The 19,223-nt window shown below is 38.6% G+C and overlaps 1 protein-coding gene across 18 annotated transcripts in view; it reads left to right on the forward strand.

The window, feature by feature from the left end:
- The window catches only part of CAST (calpastatin), a 122,886-nt gene that overhangs the window by 7,509 nt on the left and 96,154 nt on the right, over positions 1-19,223 (forward strand). For 14 of the 18 annotated variants that reach the window (XM_021080966.1, XM_021080941.1, XM_021080960.1 and 11 more), the window contains 1 exon segment: positions 7,148-7,210. The exons of the other annotated variants lie outside the window; for them this stretch is intronic. In XM_021080966.1, the coding sequence (XP_020936625.1) occupies positions 7,148-7,210 (63 nt within the window). 18 annotated transcript variants of the gene reach the window in all.

Consider the following 19,223-nt stretch of genomic DNA (forward strand, 5'->3'; position numbering starts at 1 on the left):
TTCCTTATTTGTAGCATGGAAGTGTGAGACTAGTACAGGGTCATGAGATAGACAAAATAAATTTATCAAACGAATCTGGTTCATTTGTACTTAGGAAAAGCAAAACACTAAATTCTCTGCTCTAATATTTACAGCCTTCAAAAAGGAAACCTTAAACCTTTGCTTATCTCTCATATTCACTTACTGTCTCATAATTTACTACTATCAAATTGATGCCAGAGAAAAAGAAGGGAGTGCAATAAGTTTTATTGTAGTCTTAAAGTGAACTAGGCAGTGGGCCAGGCTCCTCATTAAGTTGAGCTTGTTTTATAAGTATGCCAGCCCCATTACCTCCATTTTATATGGAGAAAACTGAAAGTTTAAATTATTTGCCCAAGGTCACGTAGACTTTCAGACCCATGCTCTTTCTGTCTTTTTAGAGTTTGTCAGGGAATCGAATGCAGGGAGTTGGTTGCCCAGGTAACAGAAGAGGCTGGGAAACCAAGGGGGGGGTGGGTTAAGCCATGCAGAGATTAGAAATCTCAGGAAGCTGCTACCATTCCTAGGCTGGAAAGACAAAGGAAGAAGCAGAAACCACCAATGGTTTGTCCTGCCAGACACCCTCTTGGTGGGAGCCAGCAAACATCCCTGCTACACCAACAGACCCAGGTCAAGGCAGGGAATCCACCTGAGAGCAAACAGATTCACATCCCCACTAGGGAGAGTGTCTTAAAGTAAACCTAGCTTTACATCTTGGGCCTTCTGCTTGTCTGCTGAACAATCTTGTTTTAGAAAACAGAACACATACAAAAAATAGATTTTACAGAAGTTTCTATGTGGCACAGTAGGTTCAGGATCTCAAGCTGCTGTTCCTGCTGTGAGGGTTTGATTCCAGGACTTCCATGTGCCATGGAGGTGGCCAAAAGAAGAACAGATTTTAAGAGATTTTGCAGGAAGTATCAGTTTGCACATTATCTCTTAATTTTTCAATCCATTTTCTTCAGCCTTTTACCTCTTATCTAGTTGACTGTTTAATGACCTGAAAAGAGTGAAAGTACTACTCAGGGAACATTTAGAGGTTTATGGAAATGCAGCCATTCAATCAAGAATTATTTGTCATACTCCTTCCGCAAGACTAGAAAAAAAAGAATATAATCTGCCATCTGGCTGGAAAGGCAAAATACACATTTATGAAGTAATCAATAAACAGGAGCATATGCAATAAAGTGCTAATTTGTTAGCTTGACTACGAAATAGACCAATGTGCAGTATGAAGGTATGATGTGCCATTAACATGGCAAGGCTCAGAACTAGTCAGGAACTGCTGCATTGAATACAGGGCACTGGATTGAACCGTTGGTCTCCCAGGAGGCCCCAGGCTGCCTGGCCTGCCTGATCTGGGAGGCTCCAATGCTGCTGGTTCCATGGGGTGGTTAGAGAAGCAGAAATCACTTCTTGTCGTAGTGCCCAGAGATCTCCTCTCCAAACAAGTGGCTTCCAATCCTAGCGCATGTTAGAATCAAGTGGGGGATTTTAGGAAAATAGATCTGTGACCAGGCCCACACTGGACAAACTAAACCCAAATCCCTGGGCTCTGGCTCAAGTGTTTCCAAAAGTGCTCTGGGTGCCTGTGATCTGTGCAGAAAAATGAGACCCACATCTATAAGGCTTTCTGTTCCTTAGGAAGCCTTTGCCGGGTGGTGCAGGGAGGGTGCTCAGCTATAGCAAGTCCAAGGGCACCAAGATAACCTTTCATTGTGTTGTGACTTTGCCACACCTGTCACTGGACATGCAAATATGGGCATTCTCTCTGTGGGCATTCTCCAAGTTGCAGAAGGAAAATCTCCAAGTTATTTTCAATAACTTTTACTGTTTTCTTGATTTTATTGAGATATAATTCATAATTCACCTATTCAAACATATAACTCAATATTTTTTAGTGTATTCACAGGGTAGTCCAAGCATCACCTCAATTTAATTTTTTTTTCTGTCACCTCCTAAAAGAACTTCAGTACTTTTTTTAAATTTTTATTTTAAATAAAGCAGAGCTATTTCTAAAGCACATTGGTTTTGGTGCTCTTTCACAGCTGAGCTTGGACTTGCAGATGCTCAGTTTTTTGTTTTTTGGTTTTTTTCCTATCTCCTTCCCTTTTTAATATGTGTAGAAGTTTGATTTTATCTTATCCTGTGATGTACACTCTTGTCTGTGTGTGTATCAGGGTGTGTCTGGGTAACATTGTTGGGGTGGGGGGGGTGCCCCAAAGGCCTCAGAGCTGAAGCCTGGCACTAGCACAACCCCTTAGCTGGATGAAAGCACAGCTCCAAGCTTTATTACTCCTTGCTCTTTTTGATTTCCTGACAGACTTATGAGTTTGCTCTGGCAGAACATTTTAAGCATGTTAATGCTGTCTTCTAGAATGAGGTCAAAGGGCAGCTGTACTTACCAAATATGTAGTGATACCAGGAAGTGGAAGCAGTTTCAAAAAGTGTTCCTTTTTGAGGCCAAGTAGGAAAGCCCTTTATCTGATCTCTTTCCTGTCTCTGAACTCCTGCTGCTCCATTCCTTCATCTGTCCTTCATCTCAGTGCCATTGTTTCCTGTCTTCTCTGCCCTTATCCTCCCAGTGAAATGTTCACTGCTTTAGGGCTGGCATCCTGCACTTCCTGTCTTTGCCTCCTCTCCAGCTCCTAAAACAGGTGAAATTTATAAATATTGTGTGTCTGATAAATTTTATAAAACAAACCAGCTTTAGAATAGAAAGGTTTGACTTTGATTTTGTTGGGGAATTTTTTAGTTGTTTTCCTCTTAGGGCTTTTTATTTGGTTTGGTGTTGCTTTTTCAGGCTGCATCTGTGGCATCTGGAGATTCCCAGATGAGGGGTTGAATCAGAGCTGCAGCTGCAGCCTATGCCCCAGCCACAGCAATACGGGATTCTTTTTTTTTCTTTTTATTTACTTTTTTATTACTCAAATGAATTTATCACATCTGTAGTTGAGCAATACAGGATTCTTAACTCACTGAGTGAGGCCAGGGATCAAACCCTCATCCTTATGGACACTCGTTGGGTTTGTTTCCTCTGAACCTCAATGGGAACTCCCTAGAATAAGGCTTTCTTGATGGGAAGCAAAAGATTTCAGCTAGCATTTAACTTGGTTCAGAGTAGCCCAGTCTCTGGTCCGTAGACTATGACCATGATATGTAGTGTGACAGAAGAGGATCTCATTTTTCATATCCTCAATTTCTTTATCCATAAAATGAGCTGACAATGTATATCCCTAGAGTTGCTCTGGCATTTAAGGGGACCTCGTAGTGGAAATGTCCGGAGCAGGGCTTAACACAAAGGAGATATTTATTTATTTATTTATTTTTGCTTTTTTTAGGGCCGCACTCACAGCATATGGAGGTTCCCATGCTAGGGGTCAAATCGGAGTTACAGCTGTGGGCCTGCGCCATAGCAATGTAGGATCCGAGCCATGTCTGTGACCCACACCACAGCTCAGGGCAATGCTCAATCCTTAACCCAATGAGCAAGACCGCAACCTCATAGTTCCTAGTCGGATTTATTTCCTCCGCACCATGACGGGAACTCCATAGAGGAGAAATTTAGAACACATTAGCTCCTGTTCCCTCTTGTGCAAGAGTCCTTGCTGGCTATTTCCAGTCTGTGTTCAGTTCTCTTTCCTGACCTATCACTCCTTCTCTTCTTCATGTTTCTCTCAGCTCTCCCCAAACCACCAGCTATTTGTGGAAGTAGACAAAATTTTCTCTCTTCACTTTTTGAAAGATCTGCTGTAGGTTCCTAAGCTGGATCAAATTTAACCTATATCATTCCCAAACATTTCATTCTACCGGCTCAGTTATATGGAAAGTACGCAATTATTCCATGAATTTAATAATCAGGCACTTGGAATCTCTCTTGGTGAAAAGCTAGAACTGATTTTACATCATTAATAGACTGCTGAATATTGAATAAGCCCCAAGAAATGGTCAGGGCAATGATTAGTTTATAAAGTTGCTACTCACTGGAAACTGAATGGCATTAGGTAATTCCTGGTAATTCTGTTAGAGTTTTGTTAGAGTGATGATGTATTGCAGTTATATAGGAAAAAGTCCTTAATTTAAGGAGATACTTGATGAAATGTTTAGGGCTAAAGTTTCAAACTATCTGAAATTTGCTTTCAAGTGGAGGTACATATACAAATAGATGATAGATAGATAGAGATAGATCTATGTATCTGTAATATGTGCAGATACAGCAACATATGGCAACAATGTTAATAGTTGTTGAATCAAAGTGGTAGGACAATTGACATTCACTGTATTACTCTTTTAACTTTTCTGTATGTTAGTAAAATATTTATAATAAAAAGCCAGATTTAAAAAGAAGGAGAAAAATATGATCCATACAGTTCCTTAAAAGTTGCTATTTGATTATATGATTTTTATTTATGTTATTATTATACTCATCATTCTGTTGAGAGCAAATATTTCTTTTGAAATTACAAAACACCAATTCTTATAGCATAATTTTTATAAGTTTTCACATTAACTCAACATTTTAAAAAGTGTTTGCTATATATGCCACTCTGAAACTATTATTTGAAAACTACATAACTGTGAGGGATTTTGAGCATTTTAGTGGACGCAAGTAACTAGTGATGTTGGTTAGTCTGGAGGACTGCAATTTTGAAACACTACAAGGAAACAACTTTCTAAAAATGTTTTAATGTAAAACATCTACCTATATTTTAGAGAAAAAAAGGCTGTCTGCATGTTGACTGTAGGGTAATAAATCATCATATATGTTTGCCACATGAGCAGGAAACAGAGTGGGACCTTGCAGAGAGCAAAAAGTCTTACCCCAGGCAAGAGCGAGTTGCCTCTTTTAAGTTTTCTCATTTGTAAAATGGAATATAAGTAATTGAAACAGTATGCTCAGTTAAACAGTGGATATCATTGCTGTTATGCATTACTTATATCTAATCTGAAAAAGATATGGAATCAGTGATAAGAAGTGAGTGTGGTATCGTGGTTCTAAATTTACCACTTTTGGAGCTCCTGTTGTGGCTCAGTGGTTAACAAACCTGACCGGTATCCATGAAGACTGGAAATTGATCCCTGGCCTCATTCAGTGGCTTAAGGATCTAGAATTGCAGAGAGCCAAGGTGTAGGATGAAGATGAAGCTTGGATCCTGGGTTGCTGTGGCTGTGGTGTAGGCTGGCAGCTACAGCTCTGATTGGCCCCTATTCTGGGAACCTCATGTGCTGTGGGTGCAGAAGTAAAAAGACAAAAGACAAAAAAGTAAATAAAATAAATAAATAAATAAATAAATTCCCCAGTTCTGGAAGGAGACAGATTGGTAAATCCCTGTCATTGTAGACCTCTCCCTCTGAAATTCTCTCTCCAAATGTTGAATAATCCTTCCCTCTAGGCTGGCCTTTAAGAATCTTTTGTTTACTAAGTATTCTAGAACTTATCAATTACCACCTAGCTCTGATATATAAATATACATATATAAAGCTTTTAAATGGCTTTTTATATATAAAAAGCTTTTAAATGGCTTTTCTTTTCTTCAAGATTCATTGATTATTCTATACTGATTGCTCTTAATGGTAGCCAAACTCTTAACATCTGGGTGAAACAAAGACTCTAGAGAGCTTCATTCATCAAGCTCTTGCAGCCTGCCTGCTTTTCTGTGGGGTCTACCCACTAATCCATGAGAGGCTTGCATTTGTGGAAGAATTTTCCATTCATGAAAGTGATTTCTTTTTTCTTTCTTTTTTTTTTTTTTTTGTCTTTTTAGGGCTGCACCGATGGCATATGGAGGTTCCCAGGCTAGGGGTCAAATTGGAGCTATAGTCGCTGGTCTACATCACAGCCACAGCAACCTGCAGAATCCGAGCCGCATCTGTGACCTACACCACAGCTCGCGGCAACGCCAGATCCTTAACCCACTGAACAAGGCCAGGGAGTCAAACCCTCAACCTCATGGTTCCTAGTCCGATTTGTTTCCACTGCACCACGATGGGAACTCCTCTTTCTAGTTTTCTATACAAAGACCTACTAAAAACTTTCACCCACATGTCTAATATTGCTTGGCCTTTTTTTTTTTAAATAAAAAAATCTGTTGATATGATTAAAGGGAATATGATCTTATTTCATTTATCGTGGTATAGTGACAAACAATAGATTTTAATTCAGAAAACCTGGTTTGCAAACTTTTTTCATTTACTAGGTAGGTGTCCTTGTGGAAAGTATATTACATGTCTTTTATTCTTAGTTTTTTCTAAATCCATGAAATCATGTGAGCCTATTTTTTTATATCAAATAAAAATGTATAAGAAAGTGCCTTGTAGATTAAAGAATGATGTAAATTATTATTACTATTACCATTATTGCAATTCTTCTTAATTTGGGTAATTTAAGTTACCTGCATATCCAGCTTGTGATTCTGCTCTAGGGAATATAATGGGATTTTATATTTCACTTTAACTGAAGGTAACTAGGGTCTAACACAATGGAGAGCCTCTTATTTTCTTATATTTAGAATTCCTTTTCTCACTTTCTTGCATATCCCACAATGTGCGAGAAAGGAAATAATTTTTTGTCCCCTTTTCAGGAACAATGTTTTTCTTTCATTCTCAAAAAGATCAATTCAGCGTTTATCTTTCTGAGTTCATAAATACTCAGATGGAAGAACTCCAGAGAATTCTCAAGAGCCACTGGAATTGATGGTTGACAAGAGGTGGTCCTCCCTGCAGTTCATGCTGAACTGAGACTGAAGTATGGCTTTAGGTTCAGTGTGGTCCTCAGACATCTCATCTCCACAAGGAACCAGATATCTCCCATGCCGAAAATTTGGGCTTTAAAATTCCATGAGGCATTTTTGTAGGAGGCAGAATGCCACACCGGCATCACCATCAGCATCAGATCTGTGTCTGGTTAATTACAGACTGACTTCCTACATCCCAAATGAATGTCTGTAGCGTCGCTTAATTTTGAAGGCCACATACGTCGGTGTAGAATTATCAACATTCTCAGGAGGAAGATTAAAGGGGCCCTTGTTTTTACAGTCTATATATTTAGCCCTTTGGGAGTGAAGTTATTATTCTATTATCTTGTATCCCCTCCCTCTATTAAACATTATCTTTTTAAATATTTTTGTAGCATGTCAGTGGAAAAACCAGTGGATCGTCTTCCAAGTCAGGAGAACAGAAAGGATCAGATGAGGTAATTTCCACAATACTGGGTTGTCATTTTCCCTTGTTCTTAAATTGTGAATTCTGTCTTGAAATAAATAATGAGGTAGCAAATATCTCCTAGCGGAATATTGGCAAATTTTGTTTTAAACTAAGATTTGATTCAAGGCTAAGTGGAAATCATTAAAAATAGTATTTAGAAAACTTTAAGTGTTCCTGGAAGAGGAACCTAGGGACAGTTTCCAAGTAGAAACAGAACTGTCGTTGAGGATGTTTCTCTTGCAGAGATTGGTGAATTGTAACTGTTTTTTGGTGAATAGAACACTGAGCAGGGGAAACCAAGTGCTGGAGTGGAAAAAGGAGATCTTTTTTTATGAGAGTCACCATGAAAGGACAGTGGTAACCTAGACTAAACCAGTCATTCAGGTTCGTGAACAAAAGGAAGAGAGAAAGAACTACTTTTCTTTGGATCCATTCTGTGGAAATCCTAGTAAAACCATACCTCCTCAGTTTGAGATGGGTTTTCTTCGAGCCCGTGAACGTCTCCTTTCACAGAACGATGCCTCCTTATATGCCCTGACAGCACGGCCTGGTTCCGTGGAAGGGTCATGTGAAAGTTCTGTCCTTCAAAGGGGTACTGGGGCTTGCCTTCCTTTTCCTGCATTTTACATTTTTAAATCTCAATGGAGATTTCTATCTTTACTCAATAGAAATCAGTATCAACATTTCTAGTTTGTAAAATAGCAAGGTCCTTATTTTTTCACAATATCCTTAACATGTTTCCAGAATCTAGCTTCTGTCTCTACTTATTTTCTGCTGTTTGAAATAGTCAATATATTTCAGTACCTTCAATATGAATTCTCACCCTTGTGACTAGAACTTGCTATGAATTTGGCACTGTTTGGTCGTCTGCTGTGTCTTACTATTTCTACGACCAACACCCTGAAAATATAGATTATTTCTTACTGTGCAAATTCATAGTGAAATTTTGTACCCATGGAAGGCAAATATTTCTTTACAAATTAAAAGTAAACTTGTATTAAGATTTATCCCGGGAGTTCCTGTCATGGCTCAATGGTTAACGAATCCGACGAGGAACCATGAGGTTGCGGGTTCGATCCCTGCCCTTGCTCAGTGGGTTAAGGATCTGGTGTTGCCGTGAGCTGTGGTGTAGGTCACAGACGTGGCTCAGACCCCACATTCTGTGGCTGTGGTGTAGGCCGGTGGCTACAGCTCCAATTAGACCCCTAGCTGGGAACCTCCATATGCCTCGGGAGCGGCCCTAGAAAAGGCAAAAAGACAAAACAAACAAAAAAGATTTATCTTGTTTCTTGGTTAAATTATTAAAAAAATAAATTTCCATGGGCAAAAACACATTTTCCCCTTTTTACTAGCGTGAAAATCTATATAATATCACTCAGTTCCCCTATCAACTCTACTCTTTAAATATAGTTCCAGAAGAGTTATCTATTAAATAATTTCCTGTTTGAAAACTGTAGTGTTTTCTTAACTCTCCAGACCAGGAAATAATGTTTTTAGATGTTATTATCTTAATATTAATCAAGCTTAAACTATCTGCACAAAAGAGGAAATCTTCTTTTCCAATACCATCAAGTGGTTGGTGACCTAGTTCCTATAGATTATTCTCAACAATTAAGTTCTTATGTGAAAGCTTAAATATTATGTCTGGAATATTGTTAGGCATTGTTAGTTTAGGCAACAGATGCTAGCCCAGTGTTAAGTCTTTTGATCATATCTGGATTTAAAGTGCCTTATTTTCATATTTATAAAGGGCTTGGGAAAACTGATAAGTAGCCCTGTTACAAATGCAGGAAGGGGGCAGTTTGAGATTTCTGAGTCAGTATGATGGCTGTACTTTAGTTTTTTGAAACTCAAAGGATGAACTTCCACCTTGAGAGAAGAAAGAGTTATTCTTTTTTTTTTTTTTTTTTTGTCAGCAATTCAAGCAAGGTCTGACATTGTTTCATAACATTTCTGAGAAATCCAAATTTATAGCTCTGGCACTTGTGCCACAGCCTGGACATACCCATCTGTCCTGCCCTGTCCCAGCTGTAGCAGAAGCAAAGAGGAGATGGAAGCTTTGTCCTGCTCCTATGGCATAAACCACTGCAGAGATTCGCATAGTCTGAGATTGAGGATTGTTTATTTTGTCACCAAATTCTGCCCACATCTATTCGAAAAGATGGACAGATGTGTGAGTGGGATGATTTGATAATCGAGTTATATTTCCGGTATAGTCTGTCTCTAAAGAGTCTCTAATTCTTTACGTTATGTGCAAAGAAGTCATTGATGAGATGCTGTGTCCTGGAGACAATTTAAGGAAATCACTCTGCAGTAGGCATTATGTTAGCCTCCCCCAGCCCCCTATTTTTAGGGCCGCACCCACAGCATATGGAGCTTTCCAGGCTGGGGGTTGAATCGGAGCTATAGCTGCTAGCCTACATCACAGCCACAGCAACGTGGCATCTGAGCCGTGTCTGAGACCTACACCACAGCTCATGGCAATGCTGGATCCTTAACCCACTGAGCGAGCCAGGAACAGCACCTGTGTTAGCCTTTCTGTTCATGATTATAAAACCACGTGCAGTCTGGATTTGTAATCTGCCCTGCCTACCCTGCACATTTGGTTGCCATCCTCTTTTCAAGATTACCAGAGAAATGTTTCCCCAAACTGATTCTTTCTCTCAAATATTTTCTTACCTATTGCTCTGTTGAATAAGAAGTGAGATTAAGAAGCTTAGTTTGGGCTTTTGGTAATCCATTTTCAAACTAGACTGTACCTCCAAAGGTTAAGCAACATGTTTTCCTCAAGCATATGCCAACATACTGGTTAGGCTTCCAAGGACAAACCCTAGCCTTTGAAATGCAGTCAGTTTGAAAATTTGCTTTCAGTGCTCAGAGGGGTCTCTTGGTGTTTTATGCTTCTCCCTTTATGGCTCTGCTGCATTAGATGTGAGAAAAAGATTACAGAGGAGAACTTTGGGAAGATAGTACCAGGAGAAGAAACTATTAGGGTTAGGCAAGAACCATCATTATGTTGTCATATGGAAGAATATCTGGGCATGAATGCAGCTGTATTAATTTCAGAGCTCTTTTTCTCCTGCTATCATGAGTTTTCTTACTCGTCTAGAATATGACCCCTTAAATAGCCACTAAATGATCCTAGGATGTCTGAAGCAATTTTAATAGACTCTTACAACTGAAATGTCATGTGTCATGTTGCATTTGCAATATAAATGCTTGAGGATGGAGTTGAATAAGTGTCTGTGAGAATGTATTTTTTTTTTGTTTTATGTAGCAACTATTAGGAATGTGCTAAGTCCTTCCCAGATGTAGAGGAATTAGAAGGCAAAAAGTTGCAAAGACAAATGAGCCAGAGGTAAAATGACTAGAGAGCAGGAAAAAGAAAAATGAAAGCATTTATCATCACCTTTAAATACAGTGGAACAAAGTAGCCTTTCCAAACTGGCAATCAAATCTATTTAAAGTATTTGACTGACATATCTGGCTACATGGGGAAGTGTGAGCATTTTAGCAACTTATTTCAGTAAAGTCCCTAGGAATGGAATTTAAAGCATGTGTTGGGCATGATCTCACAGAGCCTCTTTTAAGAACTTCTAATTTAATAATAGACATGGTGGTTTTTTTTTTTTTGATAAAGGGAGATTTATAGAATCAAAATTGCACCTTAAAGGAAAAGATATTTGATAAGTTTTCTTTAATAGCATTAGTGCCATTCTTTCCCTGAGTGTTTACCTTTCCTTCTTCTAAAGTATATGAGTTAAGTATTGAATGACTTCTTTTTAAAATTCTTTCTAACCTTTTTTCTCTTAATGAAATGTCTTTTTTGAATCACAAAAGTAATATGTATTTGTGAGATATGAAAGCATTACCCAGACTTACCATTTCAATTATTGAACTGCTGCTGTGAAATTTTGTGTGTATTCTCAAATTAATGTGATAGTGGTGTGTGTTTATAATCATTACATGTACTGATTTTAGTAACTTCTAAATAATCATATAGCTAAAATATAACCTCTGAAGAAAATTTAGAATGTACCAAAAAATTTTAAAATGAAAACACTGTCATCTATAATTCTAGCACCTAGAGAGATGACGACTCTTTCCATCTTAGCATTTTTTTTTCCATCATTTTTTCCTTGTGTGTAAACTCCATTTAGGCTGAAATAACAAAGGAATGACACTAACAGGGCCAAGACTAAAATGATAGACAATGGGCTCTTCTCAATTGGAGTCATCATTATGTGCGGCTTTTAAATAAGCAGGAAATAATTATGCAGGTACTTCAGCATTTAATATAGCATTTAATCTGGTCATTTTGTGCTGTGTTTTTGAGGGAAGAAAACATATTTCTTGTTCAAGAAGTCTTCTGGGACAGCGTTCTCACCAGCAGATAATAAAGCTGTCCTTAGCTGGTTCTGGAAGAGGACCACAGCAGAGGCGATTTTAAGGGTGATAGGTCATGACAATCTCTTGTGCATTTTAAGAGTGGGGAGTTGATTGTGGCTAGACAAGCTCATGCCCCACTGCCAAGAAGGAGGCAATGCTGAAGGGGTGCCCCAAAGGCAGTCCTACCAGGCTTACCTGGAGATCCAGAATCCAGCTGGAGGTCTGATTTGGAAAGTTAAACTCACTGAAAGAAATCCCTAAATCCTTTCTACTGCTGTTTCTCCACTTTTTTTTTTTTTTTTTTTTAGTTCTAAATTTTTCTTATTTCTTCATTGACTAGAATATATTTTAAGATGATTTTTTTTCAGTGAAGGAATGTGAATGGTGTTTTTCTCTGTCGGTGTGGATCCTAAGGATGTTTTTCTTCTGCCTTCACACAAGAAAATAGTACAATAGTACATTTGGGGGTAACAGTTCTGTCCCCTCAAAAATCTGTACCTGTTCTCCATGGTTTTTTGACTTTTTGTGCTATAGAGAAGATGTTTGAGGGTGCCTACTTTTTCTTTATTTTTAGAAAGCTTGTTTTCCCTACTTTTGGTGCATATGTGATTTTTTTTCTTTTATTCTTACAATTAAAAAAAATTGCCAGGATGTACCTATACGTGTGTTTTTCTGTTAATTTTTTTCCTGGAATGTCCATTATTTAATTATTGCTCTTATTTCAGTATATTTGATCTTTTAAAACATACCTAAAATTCTGAGATTAGACATTAATTAATCACCTGCCTCAGTTTTCTCTTTGACCTTTTCCTTCCTTCCTTCCTTCCTTCCTTCCTTCCTTCCTTCCTTCCTTCCTTCCTTCCTTTCTTTCTTTCTTTCTTTCTTTCTTTCTTTCTTTCTTTCTTTCTTTCTTTCTTTCTTTCTTTCTTTCTTTCTTTTTGTGGGGGCTGCTCCTGCAGCATATGGAAATTCCCAGGCTAGGGGTCCAATTGGAGCTGCAGCTACTGGCCACAGCCACAGCCACAGCAACACCAGATCCGAACCACATCTGCGACCTACACCACAGCTCAGGGCAACGCCAGATCCTTAACTCACTGAGGGAGGCCAGGAACTGAACTCACATCCTCATGGGTACTAGTCAGGTTCATTAGCGCTGAGCCACAGGGGGAATTCTTGTGAGACTTTCTGAAGTTTATCCCCCATTTTCTATTTCTGTCATCTAAATTCTGCTCCTCGACACTTTCAATACAGGTTTGAATTCTGCCCTTTTTTTCCTGTTTCATTGAATCCCTCTTAAATGTACTCTCCCCTCCCTTTGTCTTACTCTGTTACCTTCCCATCTCCATTTGCTCTGCATCTGCAACTTTCTACTGGGTTTCATGGAGCTAACAGCATCTTGTTTCCTACTAAGGATGCAGACTTTTCTTGCTGAAATTTTCTTCTTAGAGTATATCATTTGATGAAATTTGTTATCTCTCATTCATCAGGAAGATGATGCTCTCTTCTTTTGAATTTTCCTTTATAGAGACTAGGTTTCTTTATTCCTGTTTACTCATTTTTAAGTGGAGCTCTGTCTACATCTAGAGCTTACCAGCTGTCATGAGCACATCAGGTTTTTCTCATCCACTCTCCTCAGATCTGTGGATGAGGAGGGTGCACACTTCTGGTAAAATCCCACTATCTAGTGGCTTTCGTTTAGTATAGAACATCATCTGAAATGAAATGCGTGGAAAAACTTCGCTCCCAAAGGAGAAAGTGAGGGGTTAAGTTAGGAGTCTGGGATCAACATATACACACTATATAAAATAGATAACCAACCAGGACCTACTGTATAGCACAGGGAACTCTACTCAATATTTTATAATAACCTATAAGGTAAAGAATCTGAAAGAGTAGATATATTTGTATATGTATAACTGAGTCACTCTGTTGTACATCTGAAACTAATACAACGTTGTAAGTTAACTATATATTAAAAAAAAAAAAAACACTTCACTCCTTAGCAGGTACCGCTAATGGGGCTCTTCTGACCTCAGTCCCCACAAAGACCACTTCACCTAGGACATCTATTCCCCCAGGGTGCAGTGCACACACAGCCTGACCACAACCCAGTCCTCCCACATCCTGCTCCACTCCACAGAATCCACTCTGATTTTTGCTTATTTTGTTTCCAGGATTTGCAGTCTTGGCTAGTTTAAAAGGAGAGACACTGTTTAGAAAGAGAGGCACTGATGGAACTTAAAGGTAGGTTGTCTCTTAAAGAGGCCTCCTACCCAAGAGGTATTCTAGATGGTTGCATTTCTTTTTCTTTTTTTTTTTTTTTTTTTTTGGCTTTTTAGGGGACACCCACAGTATATGGAAGTTCCCAGGCTGGGGGTTGAATCAGAGCTATAGCTGCAGGCCTACACCACAGCCACAGCAACACTGGATCCTTAACCCACTGAACAAGGCCAGGGCTTGAACCTGCATCCTCATGGACATTAGTCGGGTCTGCTTCCACAGAGCCACAACGAGAACTCCTAGATGGTTGCATTTTTGAGTAAGGGGCCTGAGCATTCAGAAGAGAGAAAAAGTCTTTCAGGAATGTAAGTTTGCTCTGTTTCAGACCTCATGACACAAATGGTTCACCAACTGTGCTTTTCAGTACAGTTTCCCTGACTTTGATTATGTTACTGAACCAAACTTGGGTCCACTTGCCCAGGCACAGTAAAGCCAATCTACTGACCCTGGGTCATGGTGAAGGAAAGTGCAATGTTTATTGCAAGGTGCCAAGCCAGGAGTCTAGGCAGCTAGTGCTCAAAAGACCCATACTCCTGCATGGCTTTCAGGGAAATGTTTTTAAAGATGGGATAAGGGAACAAGGTTGTGCAGTGCATGATCAGCTAGTGGACATTCTTGTGATTGGTTGGTGGTGAGGTTATCAGGAGTCAACATCATCAGTTTTCTGGGTCCAACTGGTCTGGGATCTCCATGCTTATGGGTAACATATAGGTAACTTCTGCTTAGTGGGGGTTTCAGTATCTGCAAAACAGCTCAAGGGCTCAGAATATTATCTATGGCCCTTGAGAATGAACTAAAAGCCCTGGACTTTCTTTAATGACTAAAATATTATTATTTTGTCTTGCTTGACTGCTTTCCTTTGTTTCTGCATTTTCTCACTTCTCTGATTAAATGTATTCTTTGGAAGTTGGGGAAGGCATAGGAGGCTAAAGATTTTCTACAAACAAGAGGAAGGCAGAGGACACAGATGGCGGGAACCGGTAGTGGTGGGGTTGTCTGCCTGGGAAGGCTCATAGGTCCTTCTCAGTTGCAATTAGACTGGAGACTATGCCTAGATGTTGGCAATTCCCTGACTTTCTTTGTCGTTTAGTAAAATTCCATCCTCTTCTGTGAGAAGATGAGTAGAAACTGCTAGTGAGATTATTTTGTACTAGAGATTCCTGGGGTTGTATCATAATGACAGTGTTTAGCTTCTTGAATCACGTGTCCTCTTTTCTAGTTTTCTTCAGGTATAGGTTTTCATTTCAGATTCAGTTCCATTTATTAAATGCTTGTAGCTCCTCATGAGTTTCGACCAAGAGACGTGGGGTTTACAAGTTTAGAGGTAATTAACCATTATGGGCATTCCATGTCTCCTCTTTTCTGGATTTCTCTGAGTGGTTTCTGGTGCATTTGCCTTCTTCTCTGTGTATCATGGTATAATTTAGGTTACTGCTTGCCTTTCAGTGAGTGAAACTTGTTTACATAGGTATTAGAATTGGTATTTTCTTGTGTGGAGCCTATCATATGGGTCTTCATAAGCAATCCACAGATTTAAGTGCAAAACCTACAGTTAAAATACCAGGCATTATGTAAACATTCAAACAGCCTTATCCTAAGACCTGTATTCAGATTGAATTCTGAGAAAAATGCAGGAAGTTTATAAAATTCAGGACAAAATCTCTGTGCTATTCTGAGACCTTCGTGAGAGCATATTCTCTTCTTTCTCCTTCACTGTGGAAGCTTTGACGGACCACACTCACAGCCCAGTCAGCCGGCCACCCAGCCCCTGGTGCCCAGGGAGGCAGCATGTTGCACTTGCTGAGTGCAGGCTGTGGATTCTGACCACACGGATTTGTTCCCAGCTCTGCCACTTCTTCACTATGTGTTCTTAGGCAAATCACTCTGCTTCACTAAGGGCGCCTCATCTGTAAAATGGGGACAGTAATGGCCTCTCCATGAGCTAATGTGAAGATCAATGAAATCAAGCACATGAAATGTCCAGAACAGTGCCTGGGCCATATGAAGTGCTCTATTAGCTGCCATTGTTGTTATTATTATTACTACTACAATTATTATTATGGTTACTTTTATTTTATTACTGTTACCTTATTATTATTACAATTATTATTAGTTATTTTATGTTCTTTAATAGAGGCAAAATGCTTAACCTTATTACTGTTACCTTAATAGTATTACTATTATTAGTAGTATTACTAGGATCTTATTATTACTATTACTAGGCAACAAAGAGAACTTGCTTGGGAATAAAAGTGAGCCCCTTACTGATTTCTAAGCAGGACTCAAATGCTCTTGTTGACTATATATTGTAGAGTCTTTCCCTTGAAAAACGGAAGTTTGGTAGTTCATTAAGCATAGTAGTCCTTTTGTTTTAAAACAACTCTATGTAACAATCAGATACATATGCCAAGTGTTAGAAAGTACAGACTTTCTTCAACAAAGACTATGAAAATAATGTGCTTTTAAATTAAAAATTTGTGATATACAAACTGTTATATAAGTGGTAGGGAATGGCTAATAAAATAGTTAAGCATTTTGCCTTTATTAAAGAACATATGTTATACATAGCAACATTATATCAAACAGCAATAAAATATCCTTTATTATTTACTTTGAATTAAAAAGCCTAATTGCCTAAGACCTGAGATCCTACCAAAATTGTCTCTGGAGATGATACCTTATAGCACATGAAATTGAAATCAAAGTTAACAAAATCAAAGGCATTAAATAGAAGCTAAATTTACTGACTTTAGAATAAGTGCTGGAAATCTAATGGACAAACCACTTAAATATTATTCCTGTTTTTTCTCATTTCCTTTCTTCATTTTTTTTTAAATGCCCCACACCAACCCATCCCTCAGCGGCTCTGCGCTGCCAGCTCCTGGGACAATGTTATTCTGAAGCATGTCAGTGGTGCTGTAGTTTCAAAGAGTCACTGGACCATGTGGGAGGCGTAGGTTGCAGGTTCCCACTTTTCCTAGGACCTTGTTCCTGCAGCTCTTCCCTCATTCCTTTTACATTTTATTTAATGACTCTTCTGTCACCTACTTTAGACCATGTATTAGTTTAATCTTCCTCATCGTAAACAGTTTTAAAATATTTCCTTTGAAATTGCTCAAGCTCCCATCCTATCTTCCTTTTTCTAACCCTCACTGCCAAGATGCTTGGTTGAAATTATTGAAGAAAAGAGTGTTGAGAGAGAAGAGAGAAGCTAAAAGCAAGGGTCGATAAATGCCTACATGGAGAGGTAGGAAAGAGAAACCAGTGAACAAGTCAAAGAAGAAACACTTAAAGGGGGTCAGAGAAGCTGGATGTTGCAGTGTCATCAGTGGAAAGGCTGGATGCTAGCTCCAGAATTATGGGGCTGAAAAAGAGCCCTTGTTTGGAGATTGGGATGTTGTAGGTCCTCTTGGGAGCTGTTTCTGTTGTGACTGAGAAGGTGCTATGTAAGGAGAGATTCTGCGTAGATGACTTCTTTTCCAGTGTACATGGATTTATATAATAAACAACAGATAAAGCAAAAAAAAAAAAAGAAAGAAAAAGTTGAAATCAGTGCTTACTTATAGAAAAAGAGATGTGTGACCTAGGTGCATCATATGTTACTGAATCCCTGGATTATTTGCCAGTTGTTTATAGGTAAATGGACTCATTTACTAATTGAACAATATCAAATAAAAAAGACATTATTTGGAAAGAATTTAGGAGGGAATGCCAAGCATATATTTATCTTACTCATTAGGATTGTAGACTTCCTTGTTGGTTTTTCACAATAAGGTTTGTATACCTATTCTCTTTCTTTCTCCAATTATGCCCCTCATTCTTAAGTGGTCTAATTTGAGCTTCAAATGCAGAATTTTTGGACTTTACTATCTTCTAGAAGTATATCACTCTGAAATCTTCAAACACAGTCTCAAAGAAAAACATTTTTCTTACGGGAAAGCGAGAGCTAAAGTGATCTCATATTCACATTACAATTTTGGTTTCACTTAGTGCTTGGGATAAAAATCACTTCTGAATACAATTTTATTACTTTTGTTTGTTTGGTTTTTTTTTTGTTTGTTTGTTTGTTTGCCTTTTAGGGCTGCACCTGTGGCATATGGAAGTTCCCAGGCTAGGGGTCAAATCAGAGCTATAGTTGCCGGCCTACACCACAGCCACAGCAACGCAAGATCCCACCCATGTCTGCAACCTATACCACAGCTCACGTCAACGCTAGATCCTTAACCCATTGAGGGAGGCCAGGGATTGAACCCACGTTCTCAAGGATGCTAGTCGGGTTCCTTAACCACTGAGCCACAAAGGGAGCTCCAGCCATGACGGGAACTCCGTGTTACTTTTGTTCTTGCTTCTTTTCTTACAACACTGAGTTGACTCAATAAAGTCTGACACCATGCATCTATTTCACTGAAAAATGAAAGCTGAGTAAGCCAAATGACTAATGAATTTTCAAAATAACGCATTTAAAAGAAACTGATTTTTTACACTATCACACCAGCTATAAGATGAAAGGTTGCTGAACTATTTGTTAGATATGATGTGGTGATATCTGTGTAATTTTAAAAATATAGTTCAGAGGACACCCAGTGGTTAAAAGGAGTATATTCCTTGCTGTGGCACCATGTTCAGTTGGAATAAAATATTTCTTGTCTCAGCAGTGATAATACATTTTTGACTTTGTCTTTTTAAATGACCATACATTAGGGGAGTGTGTATTTGTGAGTGTTAAGGAAACAGACTTGATTTTGACTTCTGCAACTTTTCTTCAAATACTTGAAAATTTACAAATTATAAGATTGGAAATATTAAAAATATGATTAAATGTTTCCTTTAGTGAAAACATAAATGATATTTGGAAATGTGAAATAAATGACTGAGAGTCATGAATTAAAAAACATTGAAATTTTTTTGACTTGGAAATTCCAATGCCAGGAATTTGTTGCAAGTTCATAATCAGAGGTTTATTTGATGCCTAAGTACAAAGATATTCACCATAGCTTTATATATGAGAATAACAAACTAGGGGAGAAGTGAACATACAGCCATAATGAATTGTGAAATTACAGCACAGATGTAGTGACATGGCTTCATCATACCTTGAAGAACATTTAACAAGGGAAGAAAATACTTAGGTTATAAAATGAATAAAGACCAGAGTTCCCATTGTGACTCAGCAGTAACGAACCTGACTAGTATCCATGAGGATGCAGGTTTGATCCCTGGGCTTGCTCAGTGGGTTAAGGATCCAGCATTGCCACGAGCTTCAGTGTAGGTTGCAGATGCAGCTTGGATCTGGTGTTGCTGTGGCTCTGGCATAGGCTTCAATTTGACCGCTA

Source organism: Sus scrofa, chromosome 2 (assembly GCF_000003025.6).
Source record: "Sus scrofa isolate TJ Tabasco breed Duroc chromosome 2, Sscrofa11.1, whole genome shotgun sequence".
In the NCBI taxonomy this organism is placed as follows: Eukaryota; Metazoa; Chordata; class Mammalia; order Artiodactyla; family Suidae; genus Sus; species Sus scrofa.